Here is a 19,587-nt window from a genome sequence, read left to right as displayed (position 1 = left end):
GAGAATCAAAAGTAGAAAAATTCTGCTTGTGGCACAATTTATGATATTAATGACTAAATTTGTAGTTACAACATAAATTCGAATTTTTCCAGGGACTTTTTCTTTTAGTTACAAATGTAAGCAGAAAGATAGCAAATTACAGCATAGTGAATTTAAAATTCGAATACTATTAAATACTAACAGCACTGAAATTTTATATACACATGTATTTACTACTATATATACTATGCACTGAGATGGATAAATTTTTTTCAATGTAAATAAAAATTAAAATATAATAAAAATTAAAGCTCACCAAGTAAAAATATTCATAAAAATTTAATTGAATAAATATGTAGTCACAAGTTTAGTTTAATAAGTGAAAATGTTTACCAGATTTGAATGGAATAAAAATGTAATGTAGTATTTATAGTGGGGAAAAAATTAAAAAACAAAAATTTTTAAATTTTTGATAAGATTTGAAAAAATTACTGACATTTGAATTTTTTTTTTGAGAGTCCAGGAAATTACCCTGAAAATCAGAAGTTCTCCCGATTGATTCGGGAGAATTGAAACCTATGAGTTTGTTGTGCTTGAACATATTTGAGTTGCTATTAACTATGTGCAGGACAATGCTTCTAACTGCACCCTGTGCCCTCTAGAAGTTTTTATGGACTTTAATCATTTGACAAACTGTCCTGCACTTTCTTTTTTGAACTGTTCTCCAGATAACTTTATTGGGCTATCAGTAGGCCTGATATGACCTCTGTCCCAACATAGGATAATAGTAAAAAAAAAACTATGTGCAAGACTATCTAAGTATTAGAAAAATACAAAGGTGTCATACGTGTTAAAGGACTAATGGCATTCGTAGGTTTTCAATATCCAGTATCTAGGAACAATTTGTATTTACCTGAGACCAATTATGAATGCTGCTAACAGAACTTCTGACAGAACCAGTAGGTGATGGACATGGAGATACATTTGACAATATCATTGCTCTAGCATCCTGTTATAAATAAAGTAAAAGTGTCAAATTTATTTAAAATTGATTTAAAAAAATATTTCAAAAATTTCCACACATTTACCTTTAGTTTGATTTCTTCCTCTAATTTTACCACTTTTCTTTTCTCCATGTCTAACTGCTCCAAACATGTTGCCATTGTGCTTTCTAAGTTTGCCTAAGAAATGGGGAAATGGAAAAAAATATATGAAAAATTATGCTTATGTACTCTACACTAACATATACTTATTTAGATAGTTAAAATGATTCATTTTTGTAAATATGTTACAATAAATACCTAAACTCTGGTAAATTTATAGTTTTACCGGTTAAACCTTAGTGGCTTTGTTGAATTGTGCTCTAATATGATTTCATTTTGGCCTTTTACCAAGTTTTTGCAGTAAAACCTAGGAGTTACTTGGGTAAATCCTAAGTTTTACCAGATTTTAAGCTTTTACAGTAGCATATATATTACATTTTTTCTTTTTGGTATATAAAAAATAAAATATAAATATATTATAAAAAAGAAGGGCAGAAAGATGAACTTATTGTTTAAGTTACAAGTCTTCCAAAGATAAAAATGCTTGTTTTTGCATTGTTTGTCTATTGTATGACACCATTTTAGATTTCTATAAATTTATCATGTTTAACAAAGATAAATTTAAATGTTTACTAATTTTGAACCTTCCTTAGCTTCAAGATTAATTGGTTATAATTAAATGTATTAAAAATATGCAGATAAATTAACACGAGTAATTTTCAATGAAAACAAAAATGAATTTCAAAGAATTACAAACAAAAATTAACTTCAATGGACATATGCAACTCAAAGTCTATTAAATTATTAATTAATAACAGTCATTATATAAGAATTTAATAATTATACTTATGTATAAAGTTTCCAAATTAACCAAGAAATAATTAATATAAATTCTGAATTAAAAATTTGCTTAAAAACTTCAAGATGATTCCTGATAAATGTTGAGGAAATTCATATTTTTAAGGAAAGGTAAAATACAAATAGAATTTTGTAAAGAGTAATGTTTTTTTTTTGAAAGGTAAAGGAAATTTTCAAGGTAAGTAAAAATGTACTACAATATAAGGCTTAAGTATTTTAACATTGAGTTTAAAAATAAAAAATTAATATTGATAAAGTGTCATAAAAAGAATTCTTACAAAAAAAATCTTTTTTTTCCCTTATTTAGTTTGATTATTTACTTAGTAAGTTTACAAGGTAAAGGAAATTTACTGGGTAAGAAAGGATATGAGTTACGAATGAAGACTTAAAAATTCCAAAAGTAAATATAAAAATTCATAAATAGTAATAAAAAAAAGTCAATATAACTTAAAAATAAAAGAACTATTTAAGATTTATTCAGAAACATAACATAAAAGTCACAATATGGAGAAAAAAATGGTAAAATCAAGAAAGAAAAAAAAAGCTGAAGCAATAAAGAGTTGATTATTGAACATTATTACTGTTGAAAATTGATCTAAACAATAGATAAAAACTTCATGAATATAATAAAAGTAGAGAGAAATAAAATTTAAATATATATTTTATTATTAACTACTTAGTCTTAAAATAAAAAAATGTATTCCTTACTTTTTCTTGTTTCAGTTTTTTAATTTCAGCATTGAAGTTTTGTTTTACTTTTTCGAGTGTATAATTCTCCCTATAATTAAAACAACGAGATATCTTAAAAGACAATACAAATCAATTTATTGTGTACTAATTAGATAATACAGATAAAATCATTAAATTGAATTAAAATGTTTAAGAAAATCAGCATAATTATTTTATAAATAACTTTTAACATTTGCATTTAATCTTAGAGCCAGATTTTTTAGTCACTAGGAGGCTTCGCCCCCTGCTCGCTGGCGCTCACCAACCCCCGGAACTGCTTTCACAGTTCATTTCGGATTGCTTCGCAATCCAATGCTCGCTTTGCTCGCTCATTGGATACGTTCTTAACGTCTAGTTTTTGTATACTTTTTTGAATACTGAAGTTCCGAAAACTTTTCACTGTAGAAAATTCTATACCTGTACATTTCAATATTAATTTGAAATTGCAAACAGTTCACATATTTTTCTTAATCACACTATTCTAAATTTCAGTTGTTGAGAAAAGTAACTGTTGTAAGTTTTGTTTTAAAGTCCTTCCCACCAGAGGGCTAAAGCCATGTGTTGTAAAACAATATGAAATAGTAGTCTACCACTAAACGCCAGATGTAAAGCATCGGCTTTTATGAAGATAATTTTGTATTTTTAATTCTCCGAAGGGCGCCACCCTAATAATGTGGAATTTGTAAAATAAATGTATATATTTTTGATTGTTGATGAAGCCCATCATTTTGTGTTTTCATCAGTGTTCAGAAGCAGAACAACTATAAGTTTTTTATTTTATCACAAAAAAATAAAATGTATAAAAAACAAAGAAAAGAGTAAGAAAATGAGTATAGTCATAGAAAAAGTTAAAATTATAATATAGTATTTGTCAGTTAAAATAAAACTTTTTGTTTAAGTCATTGTTAACAATTCAAATTTCTCCGAGGCAATTCTAAACCTTAATTTTGTTCTAAATGTCAGTATTCAGACTCACAACAGAAGTTTAATATGAAGTTGTAAAATGCATATATATCTATATATAAGAAAGGATCATCGTAATTTTATAAGTAAAAATTAAGGTAGTATTGTTAAGTTGAAACACAATATTTTTAGTTTTGATGTCAGCAATACAATTCAATTTTTCACAAAAACGATTGTTTCCATTATTAAATATAGTGTCAACAATTCAAATTTTTCTGAGGCAACTCTTAACCTCTAAATATTATTTTTTTTATGTACACGTTTCTAAATGTCAGTATTCAACCACAAAACAACTGAAAGTCTTCAAATTTAGCATGAAGTTGTAAAATGTAATAAATGAGGGTCATAGCAATAATGTAAGTAGAAGTAAAGTTAGTACTGTAAAATTAAAACAATATTTTTAATCAATGAGCCAAGTTCCTCAAGAAGCAGTTATAGAAGTAGCTGGATAGTAGTTTTTTTATTTAAAACTTTTTATAGAATTTCTTTAAGAACTCAATTGTTAATTTGGGCATTTGGCGATACAACACTTTTAGAATTGAAGGTTTACGTCAAGCACTCAGGTATCATAATTTTGATCTAGTTGCGCTTCTAAGTCATTTTGATTTATGTTGCTCAGTTAACTTTCAAAAAATTCTATGGCTGGCAACAGCATTTATATTTTTTAAGTTGTTTATTTTTATTTCTTTTAGAATTCGTTCTTTTTTTAGCAAAATGTTTTTTAACCTAACAGAATTCTTTACCGACTGTTCTCTGTATATATGAAGAAAATAAAGTAAATATTTAAGTGTTGTGAAAAGAATCTTATTTAGTTGTACAAAGTACTTCTTTAAAAATGAAAACTGTTGCCACCAGCGGAAAAGAAATACAGCCAAAATTTGGGAGCCACGTAAGAGAATTATATATAATAGATCCTTGTAGTTATAATCCTAACTAGTTTATTAATACATAGGACATTTGATAAATATACAGCAATATGTTACATATTTTCTCCAAACGCAATCTATATTAAAGTTTCAAAATTTTTTTTTGCTCTGTACATACATTTCACAACTGCTAACAGCTCTTTTCTCTGTTCTAAAACTTGAAAGATAAATATATACTCAATTTTAAGTAATATTTAATGTGCTTTACAAACATTAATAGATCTTTTTAAACTTGTAATTGAATTAAGTATACAAAAACCTATGGTTGAAATGTTTTCAGAAGAAATTGAGAAACATAAAAAGTTTAAATGCTAAACACTTTTAAATGTCAAACTAAAAACAAAACAAAAATTTTTATAAATTTTTTCATATAGAGTATTTTTTCTCTAGTCAATAAAACAAAGAAAAAAATAATAGTTTGTTGTGTAAGAAAGTAAGAAAAAAATTATAACAAGTTACGCTAGAGTTAAAAGTAAAATGGAAAATTTAATTAATAAATATTAGTTATATGCAATACTAATATTTTTTAAAAAAATAAGCATAATTAATATACAATATATAAATAAGGGAAGGAAGGACATGTAAGTTTTTAATGATAAACACAATAAAATATAAATTTAGAACATAAACTTAGAATTACCTGCTTTTATTTTCCTCCAAAACAAGTAGATTTGTTCTAAGATCTTCTAATTCAGCAGTTAATTGCAATTTTTCTTGCCTTAACGAGCTATTCTGAGATTCCAGAATGGTTAATCTTGATTGATGTTCTGAAAACCTTTCTGCACTTGCACGCTCACGTTCAGATAGAACAGCAATTTGATTTTGGGCATCACCTAATTTAAGAAGTAATAAATATTTTATTTAAAAACTGAAGAAACAAAAAAGTAATGATACTTTGTCAGAAAACCAAGTTGAGGAGACAAAAAGAATATTACGAAAATAATTTTAAAATAAAAAAAAATTATTGCTGGTTTTTCAGAAGAAAAAAAATAAACACTTAAAATCAATATTTTACGATGATGATCTCTAATATATTTCCTTTAGAGATGATCCATTTTCAAAGTGTGTGATCCCAAAGTACATATTGTGAGGATAGATTTCATGGCACAGAATAATGATTGAAAATGAGGTGGGGATGAAAAAAAATATCCTCTATATTTAAGTATAAATCCTTTATAGCACACAATGTTAACAATCCTAAGTATACATTTTCTCCTTGAAAACTTTTTTATAACAAATAGACATGAAATTACATTTTTCTCACTTTGTAATCATTATGTCATTGCATTTTCCTGAAAAAAATTCGATGCTTATACAGAATGTGCAGTTTTAAGTTTTGTTTTCAAACCATTTTTTGTTTTCCACAATAAGTGTGTAAAGCAATAATTCTATTACTTCTTCAATTTTAAAATATACACATTTACTAAAAAACCCTCCAAAGAAAAATAATCAGTTTCACAATAATGAAAAAAAATAGTAAGCTTATAGTTTTATTGTGTCCTTACTAAATATTAATAAGTCAAAAAAGTTCAGCAGTGAGCAGAACTTTAAAATATATGTCGTATTAAACAAATAAAAGAAAATAATGAATGCAAGATAACTAGATACAAAATAGTTGATGGATTTTTTTCTAATCAGGGTCTTTCAGCATCAAAAATTAATAGGTTGTGATCCAATGACATGCTATTGTTTCATCAATCTTTAGTTTAATATTATTGCTCAATGTTAAGCTAATTTAGCCAAAAGTGGCTATGCTTCTCTTGTCTGAAAAATTGATTGATATACTCAAAGTAGCAAAATCAAATAATCAAAAATAAAAAAGATTGTTTAGGTTTTTACTAGAAACAAATAATCTGCATTTACCCAAAAGAAGGTAAAATGTCAGCATTGTTTTTAAGAAGTTAAATAATTGGTACTTTTTGATTACCAGATGCAAATAGATTTAACAACATTTTAAATTATTATTAATTATTTTATTATTTATTTGGAGGAGGGACTTTCATTTTATTATAAGTTATAAAAAATAAAATTTTTGAATTTACTTGTGTATGGCTAAAAAGTACCAATAATCCTTTAAGATCAAATAGACAGACTTAACCCTAAGTACGACATACTTAGTTCTAATAAAATTTTTAAAAAATTTTACATCTCTAGTTGCAGTTAATAATGGCATTGATAACTTTCAGCTTTAGATCAATGAATGCAAGCAAGCACACTGTAAAGTAAAGGCGGTCAGTGCATAATGTGATCACATTACCAAAATCACGTCAATAGTTTCAAAATTGTGGAGCTTTAACTTCCTTAGCTGGCTATTGTATACATTATTAATTAGTTATTTTATAAACTTTGTTGGTAAGAACATTTTAATTTTTAAAAAATTTTGTTGAACACAGAAATAAACAAAAAATGTTTTAATATATTCCAGAAGATTCTGTAACAAGATCTTGAAAATAGAATATCAATAAATAGTTAAAAGCATCTTGTCAGTAATAAAATCTCATTACCAAAAATTAAAATTAGTTAAAAACATTTACATATCTAAATGGTGCACTTATAATGGATTAATATCTCTAGATCTGGAACAAAAGTATAAAGAGTTAACACATTGTGTGCATAATAGCAATACTTACTTAGTCTGTCAGTCAAATTCTTTTCGATTTTTTCCCAAGATATTGTTTGAGCAGTAAATGTAGCTTGCAAGTTTTCTATCTGTCGAACCAGGGGCCTTGTTGCTATTAAAAAGTATGTTATGTATGTGTTTGTATTTTAAAGNAATATATATTGTAAAATTTAAACCCTGACAAATTAAGAATCTTAAGAACATTTTATTCTGCAAATAATATATTGAACAATTAACGATACTGGATATTAATTGATTTCACAAAATATAAACTTGAATTGAAATTTTTAACAGTAAACAAGTTGAAAATAAGATAGCAGCAAATTATTTAGTTAATTAAACATGAAAACGATTTCAGACAGTTCAGCACAACTAATGACAACAAAACATAAAAACGACTCACCTCGTAAATTAATATAGCTAATAGCTATCGATAAATAACAATTTTGAATGTATCATCGTAATATCTTTGGGAGCTGGTCCCGAAAAGAAAATTATAACCATCTACAACACATCGAATTCGTAATAATTTGCTCCGTGACGAAAAACAAAGTAAAAGTAAAGGTTCGAAAATGAAACTTACTACTGCGCAGACTCAAACAAAAATTGTGCTGACATCTCTGAATTTGAATTAAACAAAATAAAATGATATATGATGAATTGATGCTGCTAGCGTTTAAAGTTACAATTAAGAATTAAAAAATACTATATTCAGATTGAAAATTAAATAGCAATGAATAATAAATTTTTTAAAACTAAACACCTATTCTTAATAAAAGAATATGTATTACTCACTTTTTCTTGTTTCAGTTTTTTAATTTCAGCATTGAAGTTTTGTTTTACTTTTTCAAGTGTATAATTCTCCCTATAATTAAATCAAGCAGATATCTTAAAAGACAATGCATATCAATTTATTGGGTACTAATTAGATTAAATGATGAAATTTAATTAAAATGTTTAAAAAATGAACATAATTATTTAATAAATAACTTCTAACATTTTTATTTAATCTTAGAGCCAGATTTTTTAGTCATCCTTCTAGTTATAATGCTAACTAGTTTATTAATACATAGAATGTATGATAAATATACAGCAATATATTGCATATTTTCTCCGAACACAATCGATATTAGTCTCTCTCAATATTTTTTTGCTTTGTACAAAACTTTTGTCAACAGCTAAAAACTCTTTTCTCTGTTCTAAAACTTGAAATATGATTATATACTCAGTTTTAAATAATACTTAATGTGCTTTATAAACAGTAATTGATCTTTTTAAACTTGTAATTGAATTAAGTATACAAAAACGTATGGTTGAAATATTTTCAGAAGGAATTTTGAAACATAAAAAGTTTAAATGATAAAAAAAATTTTATAATTTTTTTTTTTTTATGGAGTATTTTTTCTCTAGTGAATAAAACAGAGAAAAAAATAATAGTTGGTTGCGTAAGAAAATGATAACTAGAACGCTAGAGTTAAAAGTAAAATGGATAATTTAATGAATAAATATTTGTTACATGCAACACTAATATTATTTTTAAAAATCAAGCTGAATTAATATACAATATAAATAAGGGAAGGAAGAAATATGTAAGTTTTTAATGACAAACAATAAAATATAAATTCTAGAACATAAACATATAACTACCTGCTTTTATTTTCTTCCAAAACAAGAAGATTTGTTCTAAGATCTTCTAATTCAGCAGTTAATTGCAATTTTTCTTGCCTTAACGAGCTATTCTGAGATTCCAGAATGGTTAATCTTGATTGATGTTCTGAAAACCTTTCAGCACTTGCACGCTCTCGTTCAGATAGAACAGCAATTTGATTTTGGGCATCACCTAATTTAAGAAGTAAACAATACTTTATTTAAAAACTGAAGAAACAAAAAAGTAATGATATTTAGTCAAACTATTATTTGTTTTTCACAATAAGTGTGTAAAGTAATAATTCTATTACTTCTTCAATTTTAAAATAAACACATTTACTAAAAAACCATTCAAAAGAAAAATAATCAGCTTTACAGTTATGAACAAAAATAATTAGCATATAGTTTTATTGTGTCCTTAGTAAACATTAATAAGTCAGAAAAGTTCAGCAGTGAGCAGAACTTTAAAATAAATGTTGTATTAAAAAAATGATAAAGAAAATAATGAATGCAAATACTAGATACAAAATAGTTGATGGATTTTTTTCTAATCAGGTTCTTTCAGCATTAATAGGTTGTGATTCAATGGCATGCCATTGTTTCATCAATCTTTAAGCTAATATTATTGCTCAATGTTAAGTTAAATTAGCAAAAAGTAGCTATGCTTCTCTTGACTGAAAAATAGATTGATATACTCAAAGTAACAAAATCAAATAATCAAAAATAAGTAAGATTGCTAAGGTGTTTCTAGAAATAAATAATCTGCATTTACCCAAATAAGGTAAAATGTCAGCAATGCTTTTAAGAAATTAAATAATTAGGTACTTTTCGGTTACCAGACGTAAATAGATTCAACAATATTTCAAATTATAAATAATTATTTTATTATTTATTTGGAAGAGGGACTTTCAATTCATTATATGTTAAAAAAATAAAATTGTTGAATTTACTTGTGCACGGCTTATTGAAAAGCACCAATAACTGTCCTTTAAGATCATACAGACAGACTTTACCTTAAGTATAACATACTTAGCTCTAATAAAATTAAAAAAAATCTTACATCTCCATTTGCAGTTAATGATGGCAATGATAACTTTTAGCTTTAAATTAATGAATGCAACAAGTTCACTGGAAAGTAAAGGCGGTCAGTGCACAATGTGACCACATTACCAATATCATGCCAATGATCTCAAAATTGTGGAGCTTTAACTTCCTTAGCTGGCTATTGTGTACTTTTTATTTTTATTATACATTGTTAATTAGTTTTTTATAAACTTTGGTAAGTACATTTTAATTTTAACAAAAACCTTGTTGAACACAGAAATAAACAAAAAATGTTTTAATAAATATATTCCAGAAGATTCTGTAACAAGATCTCGAAAATAGAATATCTGTAAATAGTTAAAAGAATTTTGTCAGTAATAAAATCTCATTACAAAATAAAAATTAGTTAAAAACATTTACATATCAAAATGGAACACTCATAGTGGATTAATATCTCTAGATCTGGAACAAAAATATAAGGAGTTACACATTGTGCATAATAGCAAAACTTACTTAGTCTGTCAGTCAGATTCTTTTCGATTTTTTCCCAGGATATTGTTTGAGCAGTAAATGTTGCTTGCAAGTTTTCTATCTGTCGAACCAGAGGCCTTGTTGCTATTAAAAAGTATGTTATGTATGTGTTTGTATTTTAAAGACAAATATTGCACACAAAATAATATTTAATAAAACTATTAATTTCTGTACCCAAAATATTAAAGTGATCTGATTTAAGAATTAAATACCAATTATAGAGCTAAATTTGTACACAATAAAGTAAAAGAATTTTATTATTTTAAAATATTAAACCAGTAATATTTTCATACTTCAAAACTATTTAAATACACAATTAATTATTTGTGAGCTGTTAAGAAAAATTTAGTTATTCCTATTAAGGAACTATCTAGAACTTATTTTAAAAATTGGAATTCTGGTTTAAATACAAAATTTTATCATTGAATTTAACTAATATATTACATAAGTAAGGAAAATTATCAGTTTAGTTTTATGTAGATATTGATAGCTTTTAAATTTATAACTAGTTACTTACATGAAAAAAATTAATAATTATGATACTTTTTCCATTATAAATTAAAATTATCATTAAATTACATTTTTGATTCCTTTCCCCAAGGGCTAAATTGTAAGAATTTTTCACTTCTACCCATTATTCGTTAATTCAAAAACAAATATACTCTGCATGAAAGAATGGATGTCTAAAAAGTAATTGCATATATGCACACGGTCATCAAGATATTACATCAATTATTTAAAAATAGCTTACCAGATGACATATTCTTTGTTAAATCTTCATTTCTCTCATCAGCTTCTTGCAATCTCTAAAAAAATATTTTTTTAATAAGATACATAAGAATTCTTAAAATAGAAAAAAGGCAATTATAAAAACAATACAAGTAGGCAATGATTTAATTCTATTTTTTTAATGAACTTTCAAGAGTGAATAAAATGTTTTCATTTAAAGAAGTTTCTTTCAAATAATAAGGAAATGATGGATACTTGGATTTGCACAAACATTACATGAATACTACAGCCTTTTGTAAACTGCAATGTGATTTGATAGATGAATAGCAGTGAGGATTGCAGATAGATTGCAAAGTAATCTCTGCAATTTGCAAAGCGCCAAATTTTCCAATTAGCGTATGTCAAGGCTGGGATAGCCTGATTGGTAGGGCACTGGCACTACGCCCAAGAGTTTGTGATGTCGATCCCTGCAGACTAAATACTCTTTGTGTAGTAAATGGTGACTGATGCACATTAAATCTGTCAAGTCGCAAAGTCCTCCAAGTTCTCAAAAAAAATCAATACCTCTGGGGGCACTGATCCAGGAGTTTCCTTGTCTTCTGGATTAGTTCAAAATTACAAGGCTAAGGGAGTTGAACATTAGTAGTCATAAACCAAAAAAAATGGGTCGGCTGTTCAATGACAGATATAAAATAAAATAAAATTAGTGTATGTCAAGATTAAAAAAAAAAAACAACCTTAGGCTAAGAATATATTGATTTATTAATAGTTACACAGAAGTTAATATTTGCTTAAATTTTAAAGTATATTATGACACATGATCAGAATAATGCATGATATTATTTTTTGTTGCTCTACTGCAATAAGTTTAATTTTCAAATATCTTTTTTTAAATAATTTGTTTTTAATTTTACAAGTTTAAAATGACATAAGTAACATATTGACTAAGGTTTCTTAATCTACACTTAAATATACTAGAATTCACATAAAATACAATGTACACAAACAGGATGGAATTAATTTTCCTGAACTGAGAAAAAAAATCTATGCTAACTTTTTGTAAACTTGCAATTTCTGATTTGAACATTTTCTCTCTTAGATTTGCCTCCTCTTCAGATCGAGATAGAGAACTTCGAAGGTCTTGCATTTGTAGAAGTAAGCTTTCTTTTTCCCTAGCAGCATCCTTTTTGGCATTTTCTAATGATTGTTCTAAATTTTCTTTAGCTTGTAACTCTAAACTGGATTTCAATTCCTTTAAAAAAAATTAGATAATTTCATTTTATTATAATAAAATAAAAAGAAAGGACATTGATAATCAAAGTATATAAATAGCCAAATGACTTATATAAAAATAAAGAGGATCTGGTTGACATAACAAAACTAGTTAATATCAGAAATCTAATTAAGTACAAAAAATAATAAGGCTTGTTAGAAAATAAAAAGCATGTAAAATGAAGCCACTCTCAGGTTGAATAACAAATCCTTCTTTGCATTAACTTTAATTATTCACAGAAAAATACTTATATTATTTTTATATTTATGTTAGAATCTTTATATTATTTTTTTATGTTAAATTATTATGCTTATACTATATTATACTGGTATTTTGTTATATTCGCTAGGGGAAAGGCCTGGGAACATATATGTCCTAGAAGATTATTTATCCCATACCTTACACAAAATTATGCTGTTGTCACTTTCCAACTTTTAACAATTGTCTCACTGTCCATCTTTTTAAAATTTGATTTAAAAACTATCTGGCTTGCTGTCTTTGTGGCACTAAACTCACAGTAGACAGGTGCCATATTGACATGTGCACTGTACTTAATATTTTTAATTGAATTGTTCAGAAATATTAGGAAGAAAGAAGGCTTTACTGTTGAAGCCTGGCATTTGTTAAAATTAAAATAAAATGTTTATATCATTTAATGTAGATGTCCTCAGGTGTTGAATAACAATACCAGGTTCGTTTTTACTCTTACTTTAATGACTCACAGCAATATGCTTATATTATTTACTCGCAGGAATATGCTTAGATTATATTTTTATCACTTTTAAAGGGAGATGGGGTTTGGGACAGTCTTTAATGCTGAAGGGTCTTAAAAATGCTGACGGGTCAGTTGTTAGTTTGTTTACTAGTTCTTTTATAAACAGTTAATGTTTTCTTTCACTTTTACTGGCATTAGGAAATATATAAGGAGCGGGCTTTAATTTGTGCATCTCTAACCTTACTAACAATAAGTTAATTAAAATAGCTTGTACTCTAATTCTAACTAAGATTTCAAATAGACAATAAAACTTCATGAATTTGCTTTAACGAATCATATTTATATTCGTAATGAAAAAAATACTATCTTATTCCTAATGTATAGAAAATATTCAATTATGGAATTAGCTCCTTATTGGAATTAAAACTTTCAGGTATCAATGTGAATCAGGTATCAATTATAAAATTTTGCAGTGCATTTACGAAGGAAGAGAGTTCGCTTTCTATTGAATTGACAGGAAAAAATATTTAATAGTACATCTCCATATCTCACAGTTATATATTATTGTTTCAGTGAATAATATATATGTACTCTTAAATTTATTAATTCAAATATAATTACAAAAAAATAAGTTAGAAGAGATGAAAAGTAGCTAATTTAAAAAAAAATGCTTAGTTAATGATTTAAACATTTGATTTCAAAAAATCAATAATTCACTTATTTAAATTTCTTGGACTTTTATAATTAATGGTAAGTTAAGAATTATTAAAGTTATAAAATGGCAGCAAGTAATAAGTTGATTTCAAAACATTCACTATCAAGGGTATTTAAAAAAATATATTAATTTACTTAATTTTTAAAGTAAACAGGCAAAATTAAATCTTTTCCAAGATATGGAAACTCAGAAATATAACTAGGAAAATACCTCATTTAGAATAAAAATTAAATTAATAAAATTATATAAAGGAAGAATATTAATGCCTTTTTTATATTAAACTTTAAAAGATTATATATTTATTTCCACATTAAAACTTAAAATCTCCATTAAATAGAGAAAAAAATATTAATTGTACTAATATTATTAATAACCATTAGTTTAAATCTATAAATAAACAATAGTATAAAAAATAATATATTAAAATAGTTTTGAATGATGATGTCAGAATACAGCTATCTACCTGAACTTCAATTTCTTTTGATGCGTAAGATTTTTTCAATTCTGTAAGATCCCTATAAGTGCTGTCCAGCGATTTTTTAAAGCTGAGCTCTTTCTCTCTGCTATCTTCCAAATCACTCTAAATAAATTGCATAAAAGAAAAGATAATTAATTCATAAAAAATTATTTTATCAAAAATTAATTAATAAATACAAATTATTTTAGGTACTCGAAATTTTTTTTTACATCTATGGATAAATTTTCATGTAAAGAAGTTTGTTTTAAAGTTGTGTACTTTCTACTTAAATAAAAATATAGATTTGAATTAGGATATACAATAAAGTAAATATGACTTAATTTCAATTCATTGTTTCCCCTCTGAGGAATATTGATTATACAATGAATTAATCAGTTGCTTGGACATGAAAAGTATTAACTTATCCTTGCTAGGGGCGTCGGGAACTTATATTTTAGGAAGGGGAAAATTCCCAATTTGCTGAATGAAATTTGACCGAATTCATAAATTAGCGACTGCAATTATTTTTACATATAATGAAGAAACATAAGGAGTGAGATTTTCATATCTCACATTATTTTTTTTATCTTCAGATATAAGAGAACGAAACCTCAAAGAATTACAATTTTAATGAGAATAGTTTTTATAACAATACGATTTTCGTAAATATGCCAAATTGCCAAACAAAATTAGCCAAATAATGAAAATCTTAAGGAGGTCACAGCGATTTCCTATATTGGCACCCCTGGTCCTTAATAAGAATGCTTTTCATATTAAATACTTTATAAAAAGGAAAATCAATAGTAGAAAAGCATTTTTAAAAATAAATTAACAATAAATTTTGAATAATAATAACTTTTTTTCTTTTTAAATATTTGTTTTTTTACTTTTGTTCAAGTAATACTAAATAATCTAATATACTTATTTCAATATAAAATGAAATACTTCAATTGAAGAATAAATTAAATCAGCCAATAAAAGCTAAAAACATAAAAATTTACAAATGCATAAATTATATTTTTAATAATTATCCATACCTTTAATGTAGATACTTCTTTGTCTAATTTCTTAACAGTATTTGTTAGATCTCTGATAGCATCTAAAATATTTAAAAAAAATTGCACAAGTCTAATCTACAGCAGGTAAATATACTTGATTATGACATACAAATTTAAAATCTGACATTGATAGCAACTTAGCACATACTGTACTATTAATGGATTAATACCACAGGTAACTGACATTCACAAAGTAAAATAATTAGCATATTATAATGAACTACTTAAAATATAAACTTTTTTGTTCAGATTTTTGCTCCTGGTTTGCCTTTTTTAACTAAATAATTGAATATCAAAAGTGATTTTTGGATAATTAAAAAAAATATTTAAAAATGGTTACTGACCTATGGAATGGTCAATGGAACTAAAACTAAAAATGGTTAATGGAACCTTAATGCCATTCAACTACAATACTTTAAACTATTTTTGTTAAAATTAAACAGAAAGGTTTTTGGAAATTTACTTGTGACATTGACTTAAGCAAAACAGAAAGAAAAAAAAGAATATAAATCAAGAGCAAATATCTTTTAAAAAATGTAAATTTTGTTCAGTATATTACAATATTCTTATTGATTTGCTTAATAAATACTCAGCAGTTACTCATGGAATAGACCCAATGAATTGTAAAAAATAAATTAATGTTTCGTATTATGTTTCATTCAGTATCAGCAAGAACTTCTTTTAAACCAACACTAAAAAATCAAACACCTTTATTTAAGTATACCTATGTGTTTTTTCTCTTGTTCTTCTTTTGCTCCAATGGATTTTCTCAGTCTTTCTACCTCTGTTGTATTTTCAATTAGCTCTTCGCTATAAAAGATAAATAATAATAAAATATGTCCAAAAATTTATAAATTGATTTCAAGAAATCTTTTAAAATTAATTAGAATCAACACAAGATTAATAACTTGTACCTAACAAGATAATTTGGAGGGAAAAAAAACTCTCAAGCAATTGTTTCACAACATATAAAGAGCATAGCTAACGGAATGTGAAAATAATTTCATAAATAACACTTAGAAACAATTTGATGATAATCTAAAAATATTTGTCTATACCAGTGTTTCCCAAAGTGTGGTACGCGTACCCCCAGGGGTACGGGAACAGTTTAGTGGGGTACGTGTTCTTATGCGAATTATCTTGCAACAAACGAAAATTTAAATTTTTTTTATTTAAAATCAAAAGCAACCATGATGCTTTACGTTCATGCGATTACGTATTTTTCTTTTGGCTATTTTTGCAGAGTTAACAGTTAATAATTAGTGGTGTCAACAGCCAGTTTTGATTTTTAACTTTTGTGCAATTTTTTTATAGTAAAGGTATGTAATAAATTCTACTTATTTAGATTATTCTTTAAAATATAGTTTTTATCACTCTAACACAGAATTTTTTACAAAAATTTGAGAATTTTTTACCGAAAATTTTGTAACAAAAATGAAAAGTAAACATTTTTTTAAAAAATACATTAATTTTTCTAAAAGTGGTACATAGCGTTACGAAAAACTTAGAAAGGGTATGCAAAAGTTGTAAGTTTGGGAAACACTGGTCTATACTATATAAAAATTATAGTCAATGTATGAAATCCAGCACTCTATAATGCCTAGTCATAGTATGAAATGCCTAAAATTGACTGTCAAAGTATAAAATGCATAAAATTGTCAGTCAAAGTATGAAATGATTAATATTTCACACATTGTCTAGGTATTATATATAATTACTCAACAAAGTATTAATAAATTAACATTACACATTACTTAACACATTACTTATTAACATTACACATTACTTAACATTTAACACATTACTTATTACTTTAACACATTACTTACACATCTAGGTATTAGAGATGTAAAACGTATGGCACATGTGTCACTAGGTGGCACATTACAAGCATTCCAGTGGCACATGAACAATAGATATTAACTTACTATTATTTATTTACATTCACTGAAATAAAATGTCAACAAAAAATAAGGGTGTCTTATGCTTTCTTCACAAGTCACAAGATAAGTTCACATTGTAAGGGTGACTAACTTTTTTTGGGGAAGCACATAAGTGCTAGGAAAATAAAAAACAAAACTAATATACAAATTATAATAAAAATTGCAATTGTAAATATGCACAATGTTTGAGTCTTTATAAGTTATTGAGCAGGTGCTTTCATCAATGCATTCCATTGTAAAAAACAAATCAATCTTGTGCTATTAAAACAACAAACTATGACATATGTAAATGATGTAACTGATAAGCAACATATACCACACTAGATAGCATAAAATTAAATTAAATTTTGAGTGTAATATTGTAGTTATATGTTTTCAATATTAAATGAATGTTTGAAAAGTAGAAATGTATTTAGAGAAACATTTTAAAAATGACACATTGTTTTAATGAAAAAAATAAAGGCACTTAATAATTTATTTTAATTGAATTGATACCTCAAACCTTTCCTACCATAAAAAATTAAAAACATCTAATATTAATTATCTTAGTTTTAATTTATTATTTATTGCAAACGGTGACTGATTTAGAATACTTTGTTGTATTCTATTATGAAACTGAATTGAAATAGTTATGAGATACTGCTTGTTTATTTTGCATTTGAAGCAGGTTAATAACTAAATAGCAAATACAATTACACAAAGTAATTCTATAGATTAAAATAAAAGCAGCAATTTTAAGATTATTTTGAAAAAGAAATGTAACAAGTGGGGCGATGGGCATTTGGAAATGATAAACCGTATTTAACTCACACACAAATTGCAAAAGGTTCGTCATCTATGATCTAGGCACTTTTTAGAATCATTAATGAAAAATTTATAGGCATGATATACATTGACTAGGCAAAGTGTATGTTAATGGTCATATTTTATAATTGTCAAAAGTTAGTTAGAACTTTGCTTGAACTTTGTTTGTTAGTTCATCAATAAAATCTCCTTTGACCTATTAATTATGAGTTACCATAATTAGAAAAAGTCAGCAATTTATCATTATCATATAATAGTAATTTTTAAACACATTATAACATAAAATCATCATTTGACTGGGTGATGATTCATTTTTATTCGTAATTTATACGTTAAGTATCAAATGATTAAAAATATATAATTTAAAAGAAGTTAAAAGGAAATATTAAAGAAAAAAATAACTTTATAACTGATTTGAACAATAGTTTATATCAACTTACTTTTGACTTTTTATAGTACGATTCTTTTCTTCCTCTTTAGCTCGCAATTTTCTAATAATAGTAGTGTGCTGTAACTCCTTCTTTGACAACTTCTGACCTAGATCATCGCAAAAATAAAATAACAATAGGAATTATTATTCTAATAAAACAGCCATAAAAAGTATATGCATACTGAGAAAAATAGATTAAATTTAAGTCTTTTTATTTAATTATAAATTTTTAAATGGTTTGTTACAATAGGAATAGGAATTATTATAACATAAACAATAGGAATTATTATTCTAATAAAACAACCATAAAAAGTATATGCATACTGATAAAAATAGATTAAATTTAAGTGTTTTTATTTAATTATAAATTTTTAAATGGTTTGTTACAATAGGAATAGGAATTATTATAACATAAACAATAGGAATTATTATTCTAAAAAAACAGCCATAAAAAGTATATGCATACTGAGAAAAATAGATTAAATTTAAGTGCTTTTATTTAATTATAAATTTTTAAATGGTCTGTTAGCAAATTTTAAAATACAGAAAGGTTGTTTAAACAGTTCTTAATGCAAACAATATTAAGGAAAAATTCACAAAAATGAATACCTTCTTCTGTTAGTTCTTTAATTTGCTGATCTTTTTCTTTGATTATTTCATCAAAATCTGAAGTAGAAATTCTACAAAAAAAAATTACTTAAATCAGCATGAATTATCAACACATTATTGAAAACACACTTTACTATTAATTTTCAGTAATTACGGAATTAAAATCTATTATAATACTCTAAATATTACTATTTCATACTCGTTTCATAACATTTTTCTTGATTTCAGAAATGAACCTTGTAATGTTCACCATAAATTTAGAAATGCTTTAAAAAAAAAATTCTTACTTTATTAATATCAATACTTTCTTAATGGGTTAAATTTTTTGAAAAAGTGATACATGTTTAAAAAATAGGCTACTGCTAAAAATGCTACAGCTTGCAACTGGCCAGTAACAAAATTTCCTACTTTTGTCCCCATACAAATTGATACTAAAAACAATTGTTTACCTGCTTGCTAAGTCTAGTTTTACTTCTTCAAGCTGAACCTTCAGATCATCTCTTTCCTGTTACGT

General features: G+C 25.6%; 1 protein-coding gene across 11 annotated transcripts in view; it reads right to left on the bottom strand.

Annotated features, from left to right (window-relative positions):
• Window positions 1-19,587, bottom strand: part of LOC107450118 (TATA element modulatory factor) — a 35,533-nt gene that overhangs the window by 4,653 nt on the left and 11,293 nt on the right. For 5 of the 11 annotated variants that reach the window (XM_043041776.2, XM_043041777.2, XM_043041775.2 and 2 more), the window contains exons 7-19: window positions 19,523-19,578; window positions 19,074-19,144; window positions 18,475-18,571; window positions 16,012-16,097; window positions 15,267-15,328; window positions 14,236-14,352; window positions 12,124-12,321; window positions 11,092-11,146; window positions 10,323-10,424; window positions 8,766-8,958; window positions 2,589-2,658; window positions 1,068-1,160; window positions 893-988 (exon numbers count right to left, since the gene is read on the bottom strand). In XM_043041776.2, the coding sequence (XP_042897710.1) occupies window positions 893-988; window positions 1,068-1,160; window positions 2,589-2,658; window positions 8,766-8,958; window positions 10,323-10,424; window positions 11,092-11,146; window positions 12,124-12,321; window positions 14,236-14,352; window positions 15,267-15,328; window positions 16,012-16,097; window positions 18,475-18,571; window positions 19,074-19,144; window positions 19,523-19,578 (1,296 nt within the window). Of the gene's footprint in view, window positions 1-892; window positions 989-1,067; window positions 1,161-2,588; window positions 2,659-5,138; window positions 5,332-7,128; window positions 7,231-7,913; window positions 7,984-8,765; window positions 8,959-10,322; window positions 10,425-11,091; window positions 11,147-12,123; window positions 12,322-14,235; window positions 14,353-15,266; window positions 15,329-16,011; window positions 16,098-18,474; window positions 18,572-19,073; window positions 19,145-19,522; window positions 19,579-19,587 lie in introns of all 11 variants that reach the window. The other 6 variants (XM_071178429.1, XM_071178426.1, XM_071178424.1 and 3 more) reach the window with 2 other exon arrangements.

Source organism: Parasteatoda tepidariorum, chromosome 3 (assembly GCF_043381705.1).
Source record: "Parasteatoda tepidariorum isolate YZ-2023 chromosome 3, CAS_Ptep_4.0, whole genome shotgun sequence".
NCBI lineage: Eukaryota > Metazoa > Arthropoda > Arachnida > Araneae > Theridiidae > Parasteatoda > Parasteatoda tepidariorum.
Note: the sequence above shows the minus strand (reverse complement) of the source record. Positions and strands in the feature narration are given on the sequence as shown.